This window comes from Vulpes lagopus, chromosome 1, assembly GCF_018345385.1.
Source record: "Vulpes lagopus strain Blue_001 chromosome 1, ASM1834538v1, whole genome shotgun sequence".
NCBI lineage: Eukaryota > Metazoa > Chordata > Mammalia > Carnivora > Canidae > Vulpes > Vulpes lagopus.
The window spans coordinates 151459702-151482874 of record NC_054824.1 but is presented as its reverse complement, the minus strand read 5'-3'; the positions used below and the strand labels follow the sequence as shown (position 1 = coordinate 151482874).

Genomic DNA, 23173 nt, shown 5'->3' with positions numbered 1-23173 from the left:
ACAAAGCTGTTTCATTTAACTGTATAAGTTATAAAGGTATCAGAACTTTAGAGCTATCTTAATACACTGGACAACAGACTGACAGCAATGTAACAAAGTAAGCCTAGGTATGTAACTATTTTTCTGAAAAAACTCCTACTACATAATCCTAAATCTCTAAAAGGCTCCTCCTTTGGAACATCTACCTGTTACTTCTTTTTCCTCTTTCTTTTCTACGAGTTATTTTTCATCTTAATATACTTCTTTAGAACCAGAACAAATTATGTCTCTATTATAAGCAATCTAAGTATAGGCCTAAAAAAATTAGTTTCTTTCAAAACAAGTAATATGCATGTAAGTCACTGTTTACACTTTGTCCAGTCAAGAAAACATATCATGACTTATCCTATCTTTAATTTTTGTATTCAGGAGTCCTGTGTTTCTTCAAGTATTCTCTACCTATAGGAGGTTTCAATTTCTATGAAAAATATTCAGTAAAGATTTTCTGCCTTTCACATCTGGAGACAATGCTGCTTGATCACTGAAATATGTATCAGAAGCCATTAAGCAGAGGAAACACAAAATTCTTACATTTGATACTAAGAATTTCTTGTAAGTCTACCATTTTCTCAGTGGTCTCTGTATATTTGCTCTATGGTTTTTTGTTTTTTAAGGCAGTGACATTCATGGGGGGAAAAACTTTCAGAAAAGTAATGGCCATGTAAGAGGAGGATCACAAACACACACATATTGTAAACTTCAGCCATACACTGCAATCATTCGAAAGAAATACGACCTAGAGTCTGTCTACGAAGAAAATGGCATACGTAGACAAATGAGATTTTTCATGGCTTAGTTTTGCAATAACACTCTTGTGAATGTAAGTATCAGATGAGTACACCTGCCCTCCCTTGAACGTAAAGGTCAGGTGAGCACACCTGGCCTCAGTCACTTACTGTTAAAAAGGGGTGTCGAGTGTTCTTTAACACTCTGCTTTCCGTTAGAGTATGTGCCACTTCATCCTACAAAAGAAAAAGGTAAACCTTTAATATATGGACTAAGCACCAGCAATAGAAAATATTCACTATTTCTCTAAGACCAGAAGAGGTTAAACCCAGAGACAAAAATATCAGATGCCTATGAGGTGTAATAAACGCATATACAGTCATAGTTAATCAAAGTATATTGATAATCATATAAAAGTCACCAAATAGTTATCAGGGACACCGGTGATTGAATAGTGAACCTTTCTCCTTTGAGGCAATGCCTTAACAGCTAACATTCAGGCATGGAGTAGTTAATATTCCCATGTTTGTAGTATATTTTATTCAGGAGGATATAAAGGATGTATTTCAGTAAAGAACATAGAATTTCTAAGTCTCCTACTTAAAAGAAAAAATCAGTTCCTGAAAATAGGAACACAGAATATACAGATAAGATTTATTTATTTATTTATTTATTTATTTATTTATTTATTTATTATTATTTTTTTTATTTTATTATTATTTTTTTTTATGATAGTCACACACAGAGAGAGAGAGGCAGAGACATAGGCAGAGGGAGAAGCAGGCTCCATGCACCAGGAGCCCGACGTGGGATTCGATCCCGGGTCTCCAGGATCACGCCCTGGGCCAAAGGCAGGCGCTAAACCGCTGCGCCACCCAGGGATCCCCAGGTAAGATTTAATTATCAACTATACATTTTACAAATAGCAACAGAATATAAAATTTGTATTTTTTTTTGTTTGTGGCTTCTTAAAAAAAAAAAGTCACAACCTACTTAGGTGACAATTTTAAAAATCTGGGTTTATTTCAAACCAAAAATAAGTGTATTTCCCCAATCTTGTACATAAATCTCATCTTGACATCAAAAATGAACTAGGAGAGATTTTCTTCAACATATGGAAAACTGGAAGAATGTTTCATATTTCAAAAATAACAGCCTCTTAAAGAAGAAAGGAAAGGAAGACACTGCTGAAATTAATACAGCTGGTCTCTCTGGTCTCTGCCTCCAGCAAGAGCCTAAACAAGGCTCTTGCTGGATTAATGTCTCCACCCTGTCAGCAAATCACAATTAAATTATAAGTAAGATGTGGAGAGCAAAACATTGGGTCATTGCATTATATTTATCATCTGACCTTAATCAGACCTAGAAGATAAATGAGAAATAGATTGATCAAAAATGCTAAGCCCCGGAAGCCATTCCAAGAGGGCAGGACCAGCTTCATCTGAACAAGCCAAGTGTTATTTACAACACAGAGTTTAAAACTAATAGTGAAACAAAGCATGGGTATGAAACCACTCCTGAATTATCTGTTTAATAAAAATTAGGCTTACGTGCTCAAACAATTCAAAAGCCTCTGTCAGTCACATCATACTACAGTTTCTAAACTAATTAGAACAGCACACATCTTAATGCAAACTAAATCAGAAGCAGAAATGAGAGCATGACTTACTGATTTCTAACACCCACAGTGCCTAGCATCGTGGTTAGCACACAATAGACAATAAATGTTGGTTGAACTGAACTGTTTATCACAGGAATAAATTCCAGATGTCAGGAGTGTATGATTCCATTAAATCAATCACCCATTCCCTCCACAAATATGCAACCAAACCTACTGGGTGCAAATAGGTCCCTGAACAACAACAACAACAAAAAAAACAAGGATCTCTGCCCTCAGGGAACTTTCTGTCTCCCTACACAGATGGCGATCAATGCTAAGGGTAAGGGGGGGAAAAAATGGAGCCAGGGCTACTGCAGTTTAGGAGCATCTTGTAATGAACATGAAATACATACGGCATTACACAAGTGGCTACTTTGTGACAAACACAACCAAATTCATTAAAAGCCAAAACCCTTGATGGGCACTTAAATGCTAATGACAGTGCAGGTATAAAGTGGTAAAAAAAAAAAAAGACATAATCTCTCTGCTCATGGAGTCACAGGCTAGTGGAGAAGACATAACAGATGGGTAAATATCCAACTTCAAATAAATTACTAATTCTGATGACTGATATTAAGAAAAATGGGGGAATCTATGATCATAAATGACATAATGAAAGAAAACTAACATTATTGAAAGACTATATAGGGTGGGTAATGTGATGATGTGGGAGGCAAGGGTGTGACATAATCTAATTTCTATTTTTAAAAGTTTACGCAGGCTCTTCTGAGTAGAAGGACAACAAAAATAGCAAGGATCAAGCAGAAACAACAAGGAGTCCAAGAGAGAAACCAGGATGGGTTAGACTACTGTGGTATCAGTAGGAGCAGGAAAAAAAGGGGGACCATTTTGAAATCTTTTTGAGATATAAAACTAACAGTCATAATTCAAAAGTTACCTGCCTCTACCACGAGCGAGCGTGACTCAAAAGAAACATCTCTTTGCGGGCAGTCAGAAGAAGATACACAGAAGAGATAACATTTCTGCAGGTTATGCTTGAGGATGCTAAGTGGCTGGAAGTAGCCAGCCAGGAAAAGACTACAGAAAGGTAAGTGTGAAACCCATCTGAAACCAGAAAAGATATTCTAATACTTCAGAAAATATTTCCAGAGGGTAGTTCATTCTGTGTTTTATTTTTAAGGATTTATTTACTTATTTGAGTCAGAGAGAGTGAGTGAGTGAGTGAGTGGGGCGGGGGAGAGAGGGAGAAGCAGACTCCGCTAAGTACAGTCTTACAGGATGGGTGTTCAATCCCATGTCCCTGAGATCTTGACCTGAGCCAAAAATCAAGAGTTCAAAGCTTAACCACTTAACCGACTAAGCCACCAGATGCCCCATTCTATTTTTTAAAATAAGCCTACCACATACAATAGTTATTTTTATAAATCACTTTGTAAGTTTCAGGATAGAAGATTAGTTTTTTCCTAAATTCTGCAATCTGCCTAACCACAGGGAAGAAGCCAAGGCAAGATATATGGCAACAAATGCTAAACCAATATTTATCATAAGAATGTGAACAGAATTAATACCATGTATATATCTTTCAAATGTTAAAATGTATTTTTTACCATATTTTACATATGATCAGATTAGAATTCTTCCCCCTTAATGCAGATTTAATAGTACTATACTTCACATACTAATTAGTTTCTGCTATGAAGATAAGGTATGCATCAGCTAAAAAGTAAACACAGATGCCAATAATTTTTAATTACAGTTAAAAGCAATATGTCAAAACAAAAAGTTAAAAATAACAGTGATAAAACTTAGTGGCTAAAACAATGTGATGCCTTTCAAAAAATCCACTCGTTGATCAGGACTATAAATGAAGGGGGCTAAAAATGCTTGAGTGTGCAATAGAAGTCTAATGTTTTAATGAAAAAGCTTCTGAAAATCAGTTTCATTTATATTCACCCATGGCAAAATAGTAACTAATGAATTTTAAATCTAATTTCTCTCATAGGAATAGGATTTTATTTCTTGAGGACATGAGGCAGAGAAAAGTTCTTCTCACATTTATTTTCCCAATCATCTCCAATTTACCACTCCCTTCTACTGCAGATGGTCTAAAATTCTGCCTTCATTTGCCTCCTCCTGCCCCATCCTGTCGAGCAGTTGTTGGGTATTTCATGAGGGGTCAGGAATAGGACATGGCAGAGAACTGAACGAAGAGATCTCTAACGCGCTGGTCAGGGACAAGGGATTCAGGTCCTTTCACCCCTATACCAATTCAGCAAGGTAGGCTTTCTTATTCCCATTCTGCAAAAAGAAACTGAGGTGCCGAGAAATTAACCTGTTCAGGCTGCAGTTAAAGAGTCAGTTCTGATTCCACATCTAAGGCCCATGTTAGGGTCACTTCTGCTCCACACCACTGCCTCCCATTCAAATGCTCAGTATCTCCTTAACTGGGCACAATCACTCTGTTCACAGTATTTTCTCCAACTTGAATGCAAGACTTTAATGACCTGCTCTATCAGAAGCCAGTTGAAATCAAGATATGGCAAGTTCAAAGCACTTCCTTCCTCCCTCCATCAGAGCAATAACAAAGACCCAGAAGGGGAGGAGGCAGGTGGGAAATAACCAGAATAGGGCAGAGAGGTCTGTGCTCCATTTCACTTACTCTCAACTAAACCATGGGCACTCCCACGTTATGTACTTCTTCTGTCTTGACACCATAGGTTAGCAATCTATACATTTTTTTCCCCATAGGAAAGATGTAACACATTTAAGCTCTAAATTTGGGGTCCTAACTTCCTCTTTTCAAAACTAGGGCACTGCCCAGATCAGCCCTGTCCTGCTCTCCCACTCTCCAGGCACCACACTGTCTTCTCACTGTTCCTTAACTACTATTTCTCTTTTCTTTATGATTTTTTTCACTTTGATGCAGAGAATGAAAGCACAGTTGTCCTCGGTTGTCTATGAACACTACATTATCTTTCTCAAGGATAGTCATTTGATACTTTGTTCTTGATCCTCTTGTTCCAAATATTGCTTGGATGGAGGGCTACGTGGGCTCCTCTGACTTTGATAATGATATAATCACTTGGGAACCTAGTCTTTCTTAAATTGTACAGTATGCTGCTTGTTTATCCTGCCCCCTATTTGCACTGCATTCTTTCCTTCTACCCCTTCAAATTCCCAATATTGGAATAAACCAGTCTCTACCTTTTCACCTTTCTATCCCACATCTAAAGGGGTAAGAAATCACATAAACATACTGACTAGAACCATTACAATTCCCTCTTCAATCTCAGCTGAATCTTCAGAGGATTCTTTTACTCGTCACTCTTCCAGTCCTTATTATAGTGCTCTTAAAACGTTCCCAGGGCTACTACAATGCCTGGTACGTCTGCTACTTACACCTGTCAAGCTACTGAGCTGGGACAGAGGCCCAGGTCGTCACTTTCAAGTCTAGAAGTTTTTCTCTCTATCTCAATTTTGCTCCCACATACTTTCAAAATGTGATCTACTTTCTTTGCAGAGTATTAGTCATTAATAACATTTGATACGTTTGATGACGCATTCCTCCTGAAGACCTCTTCTCTTGGTTTCTTTCTTTCTTTTTTTTTTTTTTTTTAAGATTTTTATTTATTTATTCATGAGAAACACAGAGAGTGAGAGGCAGAGATAGAGGCAGAGGGAGAAGCAGGCTCCATGCAGGGAGCCCAATGTGGGACTCGATCCCGGGACTCCAGGATCACTCCCTGGGCCGAAGGCAGGCGCCAAACCACTGAGCCACCCAGGGATCCCTTCTCTTGGTTTCTAGAACATCACAATCTCTTACTTCCCTCATCAGTAGTTCCATTTTCTCAAACTTTTACTGTTTCCTTATCTCTGAATCCTTATTCTAGGAGTACCCTCCCAAGAACTCAGTCCTCAGATGTCTTGCCTTCACTATGATTCCAAACAGTCTCTATGGTGATGGACTTCCAAACAGATCCTTCCCTCCCCAAAACGCCTGTTTGCCATCGATGTCTAGTAGAGGACTTAAACTTGGATGTGTAACAGAAACATCATATTTGGCATCCAAAACCTAATTTCTAGGGGTGCCTGGGTTGCTCAGTCGTTAAGCATCTGCCTTTTGCTCAGGTCATGATCTTGAGGGCCTGGGATCCACCCTGAATCAGGCTCCCTGCTCAGCAGGGAGTCTGCTTCTCCCTCTGCCCCTCCCCTGCTCATGCTCTCTCTCCCTCAAAATAAATAAATGAAATATATTAAAAAACCCACAAAAAGACAAACCTAATTTCTAATCTGCCATCAAAAAGCTTTGTTTCTCTCACAGAACAAAACAAAGCAAATAAAAATCTCCATTGCTGAGAATGGCAATACCATCCTTGCAGTTGCTCAGGCCAAACCCAGGCACTGATCCTCAACCCCTTTCTCTCACACCCTACATTCAACCTGTCAGGAATCTGTTGGCTCAGCATCAAAATACAACCAGGATCTGAATGTGTCTTTCCACCTCTATTGATATTACCCTGATGCATGCCACGAGTATCATTTATCGAGATTACTGCAATTAACTCCTAGCAAACTCCGTGCTTCCTACCCACCATCTATTTTCAACTCTACAACAGAAGAAATGCTCTTAAAATGAAAACCAGATGATGTTACACTACTTAAAAATTTCCAGTGGCTTCCTACTTATCTAAAGTAAAACCTAATATTCTTATGACAGCTGCAAGTACCTACACAATCCTATCCTCTTCTTACCCATGCAAGCCACGGTAGACTCCTAGCTTAGTCTGAGAACATATTACTTAGGCTGCTTGTTTGGGGCCTTTTCAACTGTGAAGCCCTCCGTCTGCAGCAACTCTCTCCTCCAAAATACCTCAAGGGCTTGCTTTCTCAACCCCGTCAAATGCTTACTGAAATTTTACCGTAATGGTGAGGCCTTCTGTGATTACTCTATTTAAAACTGCAAAACCCACAAACATCACTCCTCATTTCCCTGCCTTATTTTATTGTTCTCCATTAGTATGTATTAGCTTCTTACATACAGTGTGACTTACTCATTTAATGTGTATTTATTGTCCATCTTCAGACTAGAGTGTAATTTCCAATGGGGGAGGTGGAGTTTGGTCAGGTTTATTCATTCACAAAGTCCCAGTGTCTAGAGCATGCATGTTAAATAATTTGGGGCTCAATTTATATTTATTGAAAGAATGAGTGAATGAATCAATAAATAATGATTCTTTAGCATATGTTACTGAAGAATGACAAGCTTCATAAATTCCAAGAAGCAAACCAGAACACAAATGAATGAACTAATTCCTCCAAGAGCACAATGAGCAGATAAAGATACAGCAGATCAAACCAAATCCATTCACTATCTGTCTCCCACAGTAAACCACAATCACTGGCACAATGTTTAATACAGAGGTTCAAGAGAATCTCAAAGAGTGGATCAGAGAAGCTGGCAGATGATGTTAAGAAGTTCTTTTTAAGGTCTACCAGCAATAACTGAAGATCCAAGGACACAGAGATATTAGTGGTCAAGCCAAACCACTGGGTTTATATTTTAGTGGGCAAGTGTGCAGGAAAAGGATTGATGGAGCAGGCTTGGGCTGCTAGACTCTGTATTCATAAGAATGGCCAATCTTCAGGACTGGCACTTGGCCAGCTCCTGGGAAATAAACTCTGACCCCTTTCAATATTCTGTATGATAGTTGTTTTTATCAGAGATCTTGGACCACACAGTACCAGTCTGACTGGATAGTTTATACAAACAACTCTAAGAATGGTGAGGGCTACACTCCTGATTTTGCTCGGAATGGCTAGAATCTGAGCAGCTAAGGGAAGTCAAGCAGTGCTGCTTGCCTATGTGACTGACCTCCACAAAAATCCTGGACGTCAAGGCTTTGGTGAGCTTCCTAGGTTGGACAACATTCTGTACATGCTGTCACACACTGATGCTGGGAGGATGAAGCATGGCCATGTGAAACCATTGGGATAGAACACCTGGAAGCTTAGACTTGGTTTCTCCTGGACTCTGTCCCATGTGCCTTTCCCTTCGCTGATTTCAGTCTGTATCTCTTGGGTATAATGAACCATAACCGTAAGTACATCAGCTTTTCTGAATCCTGTGGTCCTAACAAAATAGTTAGCCTGAGGTGGGTCTTAAGGACAATGGACACAGCATCAGCTATGGGATTTATGAGGGGTGACATCAGCAAGACAGAGGGCTGGAGGCCCAGTGCTAGGCTCCTCCACAAAACCAAAACCAAAAAAAAAAAAAAAAACAATGAACAAATACAGACTGATGAATATAGCTTTGGAAAACTTCTGGACTACAGTGAAGTCAGCAGAAAACAATAAAGCAGCAGAAATCTTATAAAGCTGAACAAACAAACAAGGATGGCTAATAGGAAAGCATAGGAAACATTTTGCAGCACTCCATCCTCAAATCCAGAGCAGCCAGGCACCAAGAGGGATCTGCTCAGTAGGATTTTATGGGAAAATTAGAGCAAGAGAACCCAGCAAGCTTTATCACCACCACATATGTTTGCATCCTTGGCTACCAAGGCTGCCCACAGTCTTCACTAACATTGAACTCAGCTGACAGCGCTGCCCAAAGTCCCCACCACTGCATCTCCTCCCTGGGACTAGAATGTCATTGCAGTGAAACCCACTCCTGGGGACCCAAGTTGCTGCTGGGCCCACTCTCTGGGATCAGGATGCCACAAAACTTGGCCATCCACAGGGCCAAGCTGCAGTTGCTCTAGGCCTTACCACTGAGTCGTAAGTCAGGGATCTGACCTACCCTATAAAGGTCACACTACTGCTGCCACCGCTCTGCATCCTCCTATGTTCAAAACTAGGACTCTAATTTGCTATAACCAGGACTGTGCAGCTGCTGCCCACCCCAGCCTGCCTCCAGCACCCAGTTGCAGCTTTTATTTGCCATAAATGGGGCTGTGCCAATAATGTTCTGTACCCAACGTTGGGTCTCAAGTTGTAGGTCTGACCATTCATAACTGGGGCTGAGTTACCCAGATCCTAATTTGGGGCTCTGACCTACAATCACCAGGGCCACACTGCTGTGGCTCTGCACCCTGCCTTTGGTGTCCCAAGCAGGGGCTTTGACCACACATAACTGGACTGGTGCTGTGAATGCTCTGTACACTGCCACTGGGTCCTAAGGCACCACTGCACTGTTATCCTGCCACTGGTGCATCTGTCTCCACCCCAAGTCCTGAACACTGTGGTGATCCCCAGAGACCCAGGTCCCAGTTCCAGAGGAAACCTGCATATACCTGCCTCTCAGATACCAGCACCCCCCCCCCAAACACACTTGTGCTCCAGGGCTCAGGTGCCATGGTAGCTCTGTGTGTACTAGATCCCATGACACCAGCTCTGCGGACACTGTCAGCACATCACATCTGGTACCAAAAGGGATTCCCCCAGCTAGAACTTCCTTTTACAGGCAAAAAAAGAACAGAGGAACCCCAGCAAACTTCATCTCTGAGGACCTGAGTAGCCCTAGACACCACTGCCATCCACAGAATCTCTACAGGCTTAGCCATAGAAGACCCTGACCACCCCTAGTCTTCATGATGTTGGTCTCAGCTGACAGAGCTGCATGGGGACCAGTCTTCTGTACCCTCCCAGGAACCAGATACTGGGCCACAGCCAGCTGGTGTGCCTACAATCACCTTCAGGCAAAAGTCTCTCTCTAAAGAAGTCAGTTCAGAAAGGCAAGAAGAGATGACCACTCCTTCATATGCTCAGACATCAACACAAAGACATTAGAAACACAAAAAGGGAAGGAAACATGACATCTTCAAAGGTACACAGTAATTTTCTAGTAACTGACACCAAAGAAATGGACTTGAGAGTTACCTAAGAATTAAAAATAATTAAAGAAGTTCACCAAGACTCAAGGAAACACACAGTAATAATTCAATAGAACTCAGAAAGAGAATACATGAACAAAACTTCAACAAAAATATAGAAATCATATAAAAGAACCAAACCCGAAATTCTAGAGCTGGAAAAAACAGGGAACAAAATGAAAAAATGCATCAGAGGGCTTCAAATCAAGCTCAGTCAAGTAAAAGAAAGAATGTACAAACTTGAAGATAGAGACCTCTTGATATTATCCAGTTAGAGGGAAAAAAAGATGTGAGAATGAAACAGAGTGAAGAAAGCCTATATGATTTATGGGATACCACCAAGTGAAACAATATTCACATGTGAAAGTCCCAACAGGAGAAGACAAAGAGGGAGGAAGGAATAGGAAATTTATTTAAAGAAATAACAAAGAAATATTTCTTATTAAAGAAATAACAACTGAAAATGTCCCAAATTTGGGGATATGACCATTCAGGTACACGAAGCTCAAAGATACCAAAGGAGATTCTACGAAAAGATACCTCTATTGAGATCAAGCCCTCAAAAATCAAAGACACAGAGAATTTTGAAAGCAGCAAGAAAAAATATATTCATCAAATACAAGGAAAGCCCAACAAGGTGGTCAGTGAATTTTTCAGCAAAACCTTGCAAGCCAAGAGACAGTAAGATGATATATTCTATGATGAAAGAAAAAAGTGCCCCCTAGGAATATTTTACCCAGCAATGTGGTCCCTCAAAAATGAAGGAGAAATAAAGACTTTCCCAGAAAAACAAAAGGTGAGAGAATTTATCACAACCAGACCTGCCTTACATGAAATGCTAAGTGAAGTTCTTCAAGCTGAGATAAAAGATGCTAAGCAGGAACATGAAAACATATAAAAGAATAGAATTTACTACAAAAGGTAAAAATATAGTCAAATTCCATATTGTTGAAATAATAGCGTGTAAATCACTTTGACCTCCAGTATACAGGCTTAAGGACAAATGTGTTAAAAATAATAACAATAAAAAAATAACAATAGCTACAGTATTTTGCTACAACATCACACACAAGTAAATGTGGACATCAATAACAGAAAATGTAAAAAAAATAATAATAACAGAAAATGTTGGGGGGAACAAGTAAATGTGTAGAATATTCTCAATCAACTGAAGCTGTTAGCAGCTTGAAATAAGACTTATTACAGTAAGATGTACTATGAACATCCTGGTAATCATAAAGCAAAAGCTTACAATAGATTCACAAATAAAAATAGAATCAGAGTATACCACTACAAAAAAATAATTCATAAAAGAGCAAGAGAAGCAGAAAGAACAAAGGAACTACAAAACAATTAGAAAGCAATAAACAAAATAATAATGGCAAGTCTTTATTACTATATTAAATGCAAATGGTTTAAATTCTCCAATTAAAAGAGAATGGCTAAGTAAATTAAAAAACAAAACAAAACAAAACAAAAAAACAAGATCCAACTATATGCTGCCCAAAAGATACTTAAGCTTTAGGAACACTCATAGGCTGAAAGTGAAAAGATGAAAAAAGATGTTGCAGGTAAAACGAGCAGGGGTAAGTAACTATACTTATCTCAGACAAAAGAAACTAACTCAAAAGCTATAATAAGAGGCAAAGAAAGTCTTTATATGATGACATAAGGGTCTGCTCACCAAGAGACTATAACAATTGTAAATATATATAATAGTTAACAAATCTGCAGATTAAAACAGACAGCAATATCACAGTAGTAGGGAACTCAAATATGCCACTTTCATCATCACATCACCCCGATAGAAAATCAGTAAGGAACTAATGTACTTAAACTACACGTTAGCCAAATGGAGCTAACAGAAACAAAACATTCTATCCAATAATAATATACGTTCTTCTCGAGTACACATGGAACATTCCCAGGATAAATCAAATATTAGGTCACAGGGCAGCCTGGGTGGCTCAGCGATTTAGCGCCTGCCTTTGGCTCAGGGCATGACCCTGGAAGACCTGGGATCGAGTTCCGTATCAGGCTACCTGCATGGGGCCTGCTTCTCCTTCTACCTGTATCTCTGCCTCTCTCTCTCTCTCTCTCTGTGTGTGTGTGTGTGTCTCATGAATAAATAAATAAAAAATCTTAAAAAAAAATTAGGTCACAACTCTTAATAAATTTAAGAAGTTTAATCCATATCAAGTATCTTTTCCAACCAATACAGTATGAAACTAAAAATGAATTACAGGGGGAAAGCTGGAAATTTCACATATATATGGAAATTAAAATTCTGTGGAATAAGCAATGGTTCAAAGAAAAAATCAGGAGGGAAATTTTAAAAATCTTGAGACAAATAAAATAGAAATACAACATACCAAAACTTATGGAACAAGCAAAAGCAGTTCTAAGTGAGAAGTTTACAGTCATAAAAAGGAAGTTTCTTACATTAAGAATAAAGAAAGATCTCAAATAACCTGAATTTACACCTTAAGGAACTAAAAAAAGAACACTCTACACTAAGTTAGTAGAAGGAAAGAAATAATTAAGATTAGAAAAGAAATAAATGCAATAGAGACTAGAAATACAATGGAAAAACAACAAAACTAAGAATTGGTTCAATAAAATTGACAAATCTTTAGTGATACAAAGATTTAAAAAAAAGATTCAAATTAATAAAATTACCAGTGAAAGAGATGACATTACAACTGATACTACAAAAATACAAGAATCCTAAGAGACCACCATAAACAATTATCACCAAAATTTTAGGTAACTCAGAAGAAATGGATAAATCCTAGAAACATACAATTTGAAGTTACAGAAAATCTGAACAGAATAAAGAGCAAGAGTTTAAATTAGTAATCAAAAAACTCCCTAGAAATAAAAGCTCAAAAGCAGATGGTTTCATGGGTGAATTCTAACATTTAAAGAATATCAATCTTCCTCAAACTCTTCAAAAATTGAAGAGAAAGGAACATGTTCAAATTTGTTTTACAAGGCTAATATTTCTCATACCCAAGCCAGACAAAAACACCTTACAAGGAAAGAAATTAATAGGCCAACATTTCTGATGAATTTAGAAGCAAAAACCCTCAACAAAGAATCAACAAACCTAATGCAAGAGCACATTAAAAGGATTATATACCATGATCACATGGGATTTATCCCTAAGATGCAAAGATGATTCAACACAATTCAGTAAGTGATATACCATATTAACAGATTAAAGGATAAAAAGCACATGATTATTTCCATAGATCCCTAAACATATTTGACAAAAATAAACACTCTTTCATGATAAAAACTCTCAATAAACTAGGTATAGAAGGAATTGTACCTCAACATAACAAAGGCCATGTATGACAAGCCCACAGTTAATATCATACGCAGTGGTGAGAAGTTAAAAGCCTTTCCTCTAACATCAGGAACAAGAGGGATGCCCACTATTAGCACTTTTACTCAGCACAATACTGGAGTTACTAGCCACAGCAATTAGGAAGAGAAAATGAGAGAGAGACAGAGACAGAGAGAGAGAGAAAGACATACAAATGAAAAAAGAAAAAGTAAAATTATCTTTTGCAGGTGATATGATCTTACATACATATAAAGAAAACCCTAAAGACTCCAGCAAAAAACTGTTAGAATTAATACATGAATTCAGTAAAGTTACAGGATACCAAACCAACACACAAAAATCCGTTGCACTTCTATATACTGACAATAAAATACCTGAACGAGAAATGAAGAAAGCAATCCTATTTCCAACTGCATCAAAAAGAATAAAATACTTTGGAATAGATTTAACCAAGGGGGTGAAAGACCTATGCACTAAAAACTACTGGAATTGCTGAAAGAAACTGAAGAACACAGACAAATGGAAATATGCTCCATGTTTTTGGGTTGGAAACATTAACATTGTGAAAATGTCAGTGATACATACAGATTCAATTCAATCCCTATCAAAATTCCAAAGGCCTTTTTCACTTCAGAAGAAAAAACTACACTAAAATTGGTGTGTAGCCAAAGAAAACCCCAAAAGTCAAAGCAATCTAAAAAAAGAACAAAGCTGGAGGCAAAACACTTCTGTATTTCAAACTATATTCCAAAAGCTATATTCCAAAGCTATAATAAGAGAAACCATACAGTAAGCAAGACAATATGGTTTAAAACAGTGAAACTGGACCTCTATCTTACACTACTCACAAAAATTAACTCAATATGTTAAAAACTTAACTGTGAGACCTGAAAATGTAAAGTTCTTAGAAGAAAACATAAGGAAAAGTTCCTTGACGTTGGTCTTGCCAATGATTTTTGTGTAGACACAAAAACCAAAGGCAACAAAAGGTAAAATAAATAAGTGAGGCTACATCAGGCTAAAATGCTTCTGCACAAAACCATCAATAAATTGAAAAGGTACAAAACAAGAGAAAATATTTGCAAGCCAAGTATTTGATAAGGGGCTCATTTCCAAAAATATAAAGAATTCATATAACTCAATAGCAAGAAAGCAAATAATCTGATTAAAAAGGGGGGCAGCCCGGGTGGCTCAGCGGTTTAGCGTTGCCTTCAGCCCACGGCCTGATCCTGCAGACCCGGGATCGAGTCAGGCTCCCATGTCAGGCTCCCTGCATGGAGCCTGCTTCTCTCTCTGCCTGTGTCTCTGCCTCTCTCTCTGTGTGTGTCTCTCATGAATAAATAAATAACATCTTAAAAAAAAAGGGAGGCGGCAGAAGACTTAAAGACTTAAAAGACTTGTCTTTTTCCAAAAAGACAAATTGCCAACAGGTATATGAAAAGGTACTCAGTATCACTAATCATCTGGGAAATGCACATCAAAACTACAATGAGATGTCCTTCATACCTGTTTGAATGGCTACTATCAAAAAAAGAACAAATATTGGCAAGAAAGTGGAGAAAAGGAAAGCCTTACACATTGTGGGTGGGAATGTAAATTGATGTAGCCACTGAGGAAAACAGTATGGTGGTTCTTCAAAATATTAATTGAACCACCATATGATCCAACAATCCTATCCTTATATATATCAGAAGGAAATGAATTCAGGATGTCAAAGAGACATCTATACTCCCATGTTCATTGTAGTGTTTTCACAATAGCTAAGATACGGAAACAACCTAAATGTCCTTGAAGAAACTTTGGTATATATACACAATGGAGTATTATTCAGCCATAAAAAAGAAGGAAATTCTGCCATTTTTGACAGCATGGATGAAACTGGAGAGCATAATGCCAAGTGAAATAAGCCAGACAGAGAAAGTCGAATATAGTATGGCTTCACTTACATTTGGAGTCTTAAAAAAAAAAAAAGCTGAAAAAAGTTGATTTCATAGAAACAGAGGAGAGAGTGATTGTATGGCCAGGGGCTGGAGAGGGGAAAATGGGGAGGTATAAGACATAGGGCACAAATGTTCAGTTACAAGAAAAGTAAGTTCTGAGGATCTAATGGGCAGCATGGTGACTCTAGTTAATACCACCATATGTTATACTTGAAAGCTGTTCAGAGTAGATCTTAGGAATTCTCATCGCACACACATGAAAGGTCAACTATGATGTTCTGACTGATATTTTAACCATCTGAATCTTGGTAATCACTCCATGATTCCAAATAATCATGTTGTATACTTTTAAATACATTTGCATTGGTCAATTACACCTCAAAGTTGGGAGAAAAAAAAAAAAAAGGTAGTAAAACTTTTTAGAACAACTCTGACTTGCTAAAATGTGGCCAGAATGGGATGCCTGGGTGACTCAGTGGTTGAGTGTCTGCCTTTGGCTCAGGGCATGATCCCAGGGTCCTGGGATCGAGTCTTGAATCAGGCTCCCAATAGGGAGCCTGCTTCTCCCTCTGCCTATGCCTCTGCCTCTCTGTGTTTCTCATGAATAAATTAATAAAATCCTTAAAAAAAAAATGTGGCCAGAACTTTGTTAGGGAAAAGGAAAAATGACAAAGCAGGTGATGATGCATGGGCAGTGGCCATTTGCCTGGCCTTGTGGTCAGTGTGATGGGCAGTGCAGAGTTAGACTACTGGAGGGATGGACTACCAAGAAGGCACAGTACTACGGAAATCATAATGGGAATTTAAGAGGTTCATCAAAGTAGGGCAAGTTGATGCTCATAGAAGTACCTTCTTCCGAGATCAGCAGGTGATTGGAACCAGCAAGTGGACATCCTCCTATGCTTGAGGTGGCCACCCGAGTTCATAAAATGAGTAGATATAGGAGAGCTGTGGCAATGCAGAGTTAGGTTGACCATCAACATATCCCTCTGCACCCCCTAAGACACAAAATATCAGTAAGAACTATCTAGTCTGCCAGAGAGAGAGAGAGAGAGTAGATGCCTAGGCGGCAGATTCCCCAAGAGGAAGACCTCCCTGCTGCACACAGTTGGCAAGTGCACTATAGCGGTCCCCACCAGCATTCCTCAAGGCTATACATGGGACCTGACAGGGACAGAAACTTACTCTGGACTGAGCTTTGCATACTCAGTGGTAGATAAAAATTCAAAATACTATAAAAAGACTAGAACAGAAGATAACATACCAGTTTGGACCTTGGTGGTCATCAGACCAAGAAACATCCTTTATAGCCCATAGCAACCAATAACAGGCAAAGAGGTAGCACATCAAATGGACAGGGTATCTAAGAGTCTGATAAAGAATTGGAATGGGAAATTGTAACATCTGTTATCTAAAATGAGAGAAGATAAAGACATGCAGGAGCCCTTCATGGAGTCCATGCCTTCAGAGGTGTGCTCATACTGAACACGAGGAAAGCTGAAGGGGCTGGGTCCCTGCTTGATAGAGTCCTCCATTTTCCTGGAGGACATGGGAAAGAGGGGGTAGCAGAAGATTGTGTTATGACTCTGAAATTCTTCGCCACATCACCACAATTTTCCTTCTTCCTACCTGATGGATGTTGTGATCCTTGGACCAGGGCTACCACTATGGGTGCTTGAAGGAGGGCTCATTCCTTAGCAAGAAATTGTAACTGTACCTGTCAGTATTATGCTGGAATTCCTAAGGGCCTGATGGGATGGACTGTGTCTTCCCTCCCTCCAGGAAAAGCAGGGTTGACAGTGAATGTGGCTGTGTTGCTTAATTGTCAAGAGAGCTCACTGGTTCTGTAACTCACCCTATGAGTGAGACTGGACTGCAGGAAAGGTATGTGGTAGACCTCCGGTACTGCAGGCAATTTGCTTCAGCACATACTTACCCTAAATGGGAAGTTCATATCTCTAGGTACTTGTCTGTATTCATTTCATGTGACTGTTGTCACAAATTATCACAAACTTGGTGGCTTGAAACAACAAAAATTTACTCTTTTACAGTTCTGGAGACCAGAAGTCCAAAATCAAGATTGGGAGCTAATAAGCTCCCTTCAGAGGGTCGGGTGCTGGGGGGTTGGGGAATCCATTCCATGATGTTGTTCTGGCCTCTGGGAGCTGCCAGGAGCTTCTCGCCTTGAAGCTCCAGGACTCTAATCTCTGCTCACCATGTGAATCAAACCTGCCTCTGCCTTAATGACAACTGTCACTGGATACCACTCAGATAATTGAGAACCATCTCCTTATCTCAAGATCCTTCATTTAACTGTATCTGAGAAAAGGGCTTTTCCAAACAAGGTCCCATTAATATGTTCCAGAAATTAAGATGTGGAAATACCGTTTTGGGGTTCAATATTCAACCATTACAGTTCAATCCTGGTGCACCAAATTCACTTTTGTCTCACAGGCAAAACATATTTACGCATTCCAACATCTCCAAAAGTCTTGACTCACACTATCAACTTTAAGGCTAAAACCTCATTTAATGAACAGCAGCTCAAAAGTCTCAAATCTCATCATCTAAATAGTGAAGTTAGGTATGGGAGAGATGCAGGGATGGCCCATCCTGGGGCAAAATTCATCGACATCTGTTGCCCTATTAAACCAGAAAACAAGATACTCGCTTCCAAAATACAATGGTGTGACAGGCATAGGACAGATATTCCCATTCTGAAAGAGAGGAATTGGAAAGAATAAAGAGATCACCCATCTGAAGTTCAGCAGAGGAGATTCCTTTAGATCCCTAGGTCTGAGAAATCCTTGGTATTTGCATTTCTGCTCTCTAGGCCCATGGAGGGCCTTGTAGCCTCTGCATCTGTGCCTCTCTGTGGCTCTGGCTTCAGAGTCACACTTCCTGTTTCAGAGTAGCATGTTTTCAGCTGCATCCACCAATTGTATCATTTCTTTTACACTGCCTAGGCTTGTAACAGTTTCAGTCTATCCTATAACTCTAAATAAGTCTTGTGCACTTTGTCTATTGATTTATTCTGAAAACTGAACACCAATGTGGTGTTTGTAATATTATAAAAATAGGTAAATATCATTTACAGCAGAATCACCTAGTATGGGTAATCAGTAAAAAAGGAAAGGTTACTGTTCATCAATAATCCTAAGCTCCTCCAGGGACAATTTTCCATGTGTCCAGGCCAAACTGTCTCTGATGCTACATCCATTGGTCATGATCATTCCATATTTCACTCTGCTTCACATTTGGACTATATCTTTCTCGAGGAAATATTTACTTTTCCTTGTAGGGTCCTACATCCTTTTTTCTCCTCCTTCTTTATTCTACCATTAGAATCGACCTTAGTCAAATGATCTACGATGGAATGACCGGCTATTTATACTATGTCACCTTGAGATTTCTTATGCACACTGAACGTAAGTTCTCTTGCCTCATGGACTCCATCTCTGACTATGACATTTCCTTCTAAATTTTGCTAAAATAAGTACGACACAATTTTGTTTTTATTCCTTAATGGAAGGTAGTCTGTTCCTTGCTTTCTGAAAACTTTTAGAGGATCTTTTTAGCTTTAAGATTCAAAACTTTCCTAATGATTTAAGAAGGTGTCTATTGTCCATTTTCTTTTCTTTCTTTTTTCCCCCCAGACTTCATTTTTATGTAGTCTCTATACCCAATGTGCAGCTCAAACTCACAATCCTGAGATCAAGAGTCACAAACTCCACTGACTCAGCCAGCCAGGGGCCCAGTTTTCTTTTCTTTGGGCTCAGCGCTCAGTAGATACTTTCAATCTGAAGACTCCTTCAGCTACAATCAATTTTATTTTCTTTGATTACTTCTAAACTCTTTCCTTCTCCCTTAAATTCTTACACATGCTGAGTGCCCTTTATTAAGCCTTCATGTCCTAACTATTCTTTCAGTATTTTCTATTGCTGTATTTTTGGCTCTTCATTCTTAGATATTACCCCAAAATTTGTTTACAATCCTTGTATTAAATGTTTTATTTTAGCAATCACGCATTAGATTTATAATTACTTTCTTGTGCTCTATTTTTCAGCCTATTTTTGTTTTGTAATACAACATTTTTTCCTACTTCTCTGCAAATACTAATTAGAGACTGTGAATGTATCTTCAGTTCTCTGTTTTGTCTGTTTTCATGAGGATCAACTATTCCTTTGTTCTTCTTCATTCTATTTTATTCTGTCTTTAGATTTTTCTCATCTGTTTGGTGATCCTCAGTCCTCTGTTCATATTCTTGAATGACTAACGAGGTAGAGTAATAGAACATGGGTTCTCTTGTTGAATGGGAAAGCTGAAAATAGATTCTACTATGTGAATTAGGAAGCGAGCTGGCACACTTTAAGACTCTGATGAGGTAGAAAACAGAAAAGCAATTTGACCACTCCATTCTGACCCCAGAAATGTCCAAGAAAAGAGGGTGCCAGCTGCCAGAACTGGGAACCTAGCCTACCTAAGTCAGACAACTCAGTAACATTGTAAGAAGGTCAATTCTATTTTTATCCTGATGACATAAACATTATACCCAATCACTGTGTATGGCTGAGGATATGAGCAGGATTAGATTGACTCAGCTCATCTAATCAAAGTGAGTTTAAAATGCTGTACAGGCATACCTTTTTTTTTTTTTTTTTTTTGCTTCACTTTATTACACTTTGCAGATAATGCATTTTTTACAAATTGAAGGTGGCAATGCTGCATCAAGAGTCTATTAGTGCCATTTTTTCAATAGCATTTGCTGCTCACTTTGTGTCTCTGTGCCATATTTTGGCATTTCTTACAGTATTTCAAACTTTTTCATTACTATTGGATTTTTTTTAAGATTTTATTTATCTATTCATGAGACACAGAGAGAGAGGCAAAGACATAGGCAGAGGGAGAAGCACGCTCCCTGGGGGATCCCGATTGGAACTCAATTTCAGGACCCCGGGATCATGACCTGAGCCAAAGGCAGACACTCAACCCCTGAGCCATCTAGGTATCCCACTACTATTAGATTTTTTTAATGGAGATATCTGATCAGTGATCTTTGATATTATTATTGTAATTATTTTGTAATGCCACGAACCCTGCCTATATAAGAAAGCAAATTTAATCAATGAATGTTGTGTGTGTGTGTTCAGAATCTTCTTCTGATTGTCTATTCCCGAGTCTCCCTCCCTCTGAGGCTTCCTATTCCTTGAGACACACAATATTGAAATTAATATTTAAACCAATTAATAATCTTGTAATGGCCTCTAAGTGTTCAAGAGAAGATGTATAATCTCTCACTTTAAATCAAAAGCTAGATGTGATGAAGCCGAGTGAGGAAGGTAGGTCAAAGCTGAGAGGCTGGAAGCTAGGCCACGCTGTGAAAGCAAAGGGAAAGTTCTTGAAGGAAATTGCAAGTGTTATACTCCAGTGAACACATGAATGATAAGGAAGCAAAACAGCATTACTGCTCATATGGAGAATATTTCAGTGGTCTGGATAGAGGATCAAATAGCCATGACATTCCCTTAGGCCAAAGTCTAACCCAGAGGAAGGCTCTGACTTTCATCAATTCTGTGAAGGCTCAGAGAGGTGAGGGAGCCACAGAAGAAAAGTCTGAAGCTGACAGAGGTTGGCTCACAAGGTTTAAAGAAGTCATCTCCATAATATAAAAGTACAAGATAAAAAACCAACTACTGTTGCAGAAGCTGCAGCAAGTTATCCAGAAGATCCAGCTAAGAGAATTCATAAAGGAGGCCACATTAAACATCAGATTTCAATACAGACAAAATAGCCTTATACTGGAAGAAGATACCATCTACAACTTTCATAGCTAGAGAGGAGAAGCCAATGGCTGGCTTCAAAGCTTCAAAGGACAGGCGGACTCTTTTTTTTTTTTTAAAGGTGATAATTCAACTGGCGACTTTTAGTTGAAGCCAATGCTCATGGGCCATTCCAAAAGTCCTAGGACCCTTAAGAATTATGCTAAATCTACCCTGCCTATGCTCTTTGACCAGAACAACAAAGCCCAGATGAGACAGTACATCTATTTACAACACGGTTTACTGAATATTTTAAGCCTACCACTGAGTAGCTCAGAAAAAAAAACTCCTTTCAAAATATTACTGCTTACTAACAACAAACCTGACTGCCCAAGAACTCTAATGGAAATGGACAACAGGATTAGTGTTGTTTTCATGCCCACTAATACAACATCCATTCTGTAGTCCATGGATCAAGGGGTACTTTTGACTTTTGAGTTGTATTTAGAAGTACGTTTCAAGGGGTGGTTGGGAAGATGGCAGAGCAGGAGGATCCTGAGTTCACCTGGTCCATGGACATACCTAGACAACAGTTACATCTGTGCAACTAACCGAAGACAATCTGCAGACACGTAGAACAGATATTCCATAGTTCACTGTAAAGAGAAAGCCATGTGGAAAAAGGTAGGAGGGGCAGAGGCACAGCTGAGAACCAAACTCTTGGCAAGACTCACCACAAACAGGAGAGACACCACAACCACAGAGACACGAGAGCCATCAGATGCTGGGTCCCTGCATCAGGAAGACAAAATCCTGCTAACAGCTGGCTCTGAAAACCAATGGGCTTAACTTTAGGAGCTTTTCAAGTCAATGGAGCTTAACTCCAGGTACGTTAAAAATCAGTGGGCTTACCCATCCTTAAAGGGCCAGCAAGTAACTCACTGAGACACAGCACAGAAGCAGTAGTTAAAAAAGCACCTGGGGTATACATGAAGATTTATTTATTCATCTCAGAACATGTGCTGGAGAGGTGGGCATCTTCAGGACACATCTCCAAGAAGAAAAGTGCTATGGGCACCATTTCTCTTCCCCTCCCCCAGTCTGGAGAGCTAGACACTTGTGGGAGCCAGCACTAGCACCCTCCTCCTACCTTGCTAACAATGCTGTTCTGCCCTGGTGTTCCCTTGAAGACCAGTCCCATTCAACCCTCTAAAGTGACTCCTGCCCTGCCACATCCCACAAGCAGCCCCATGAGGGATCGGTGACATTCCAAAGTGACTTCTGTCATGGAGAGAGGTAGGGAGATAACCCACACACTTGTATGCCTAGTTTGAGCAGCAGAACCTTTTGGCTGGGTGCGCAGAAAGAAAAGTCCTGCCACGTGGTGTGCTTACCACTGTGGCAGAAAGAGAGACTATGTGCTGACACTCAGCCTAATTGCTAATCCCACCCAACGCTGAGATCCCACTAGCCTCTGGCAGGCACCCCAAAAGCACAGGGACCAAATCCTGCCCCGTGCTCCCGCAGTAGGCCAAGCAGGTCAGGGCAGCCGACTGGGCTGAAGGCAAACATTGCTCAACCACAACAGTAGGGCACACACAGCCCACATAGCAGACACCCCTGGAGCACCTTGATTTAGTGACCAGGGAGGGGTATGGCATTACAGGGTACCACAGGACCTCTTTTACATGAGGCCACTGTTTTTAGAACAGATGTGGCTGACCTCCCTAATACACAAAACAGAGACTATAGAGACACCTAGGTGGCTCAGTGGTTGAGTGTCTGCTCAGGGAATGATCCCAGGGTCCAGGGATCAAGTACTGCATCAGGCTCCCTTTGGAGAGCCTGCTTCTCCTTCTGCT

General features: G+C 39.5%; 1 protein-coding gene and 1 long non-coding RNA gene across 3 annotated transcripts in view; one reads left to right on the top strand and one right to left on the bottom strand.

Annotated features, from left to right (window-relative positions):
- The window catches only part of AKT3 (AKT serine/threonine kinase 3), a 313971-nt gene that overhangs the window by 94095 nt on the left and 196703 nt on the right, over positions 1-23173 (bottom strand). For both annotated transcript variants that reach the window (XM_041751210.1, XM_041751217.1), the window contains one exon: positions 936-1001. In XM_041751210.1, the coding sequence (XP_041607144.1) occupies positions 936-1001 (66 nt within the window). The remainder of the gene's footprint in view (positions 1-935; positions 1002-23173) is intronic.
- Positions 3204-23173, top strand: part of LOC121488929 — a 50837-nt gene continuing 30867 nt past the window's right edge. The window contains exon 1 of the long non-coding RNA XR_005987217.1: positions 3204-3473. This is a non-coding gene — a long non-coding RNA (uncharacterized LOC121488929). The remainder of the gene's footprint in view (positions 3474-23173) is intronic.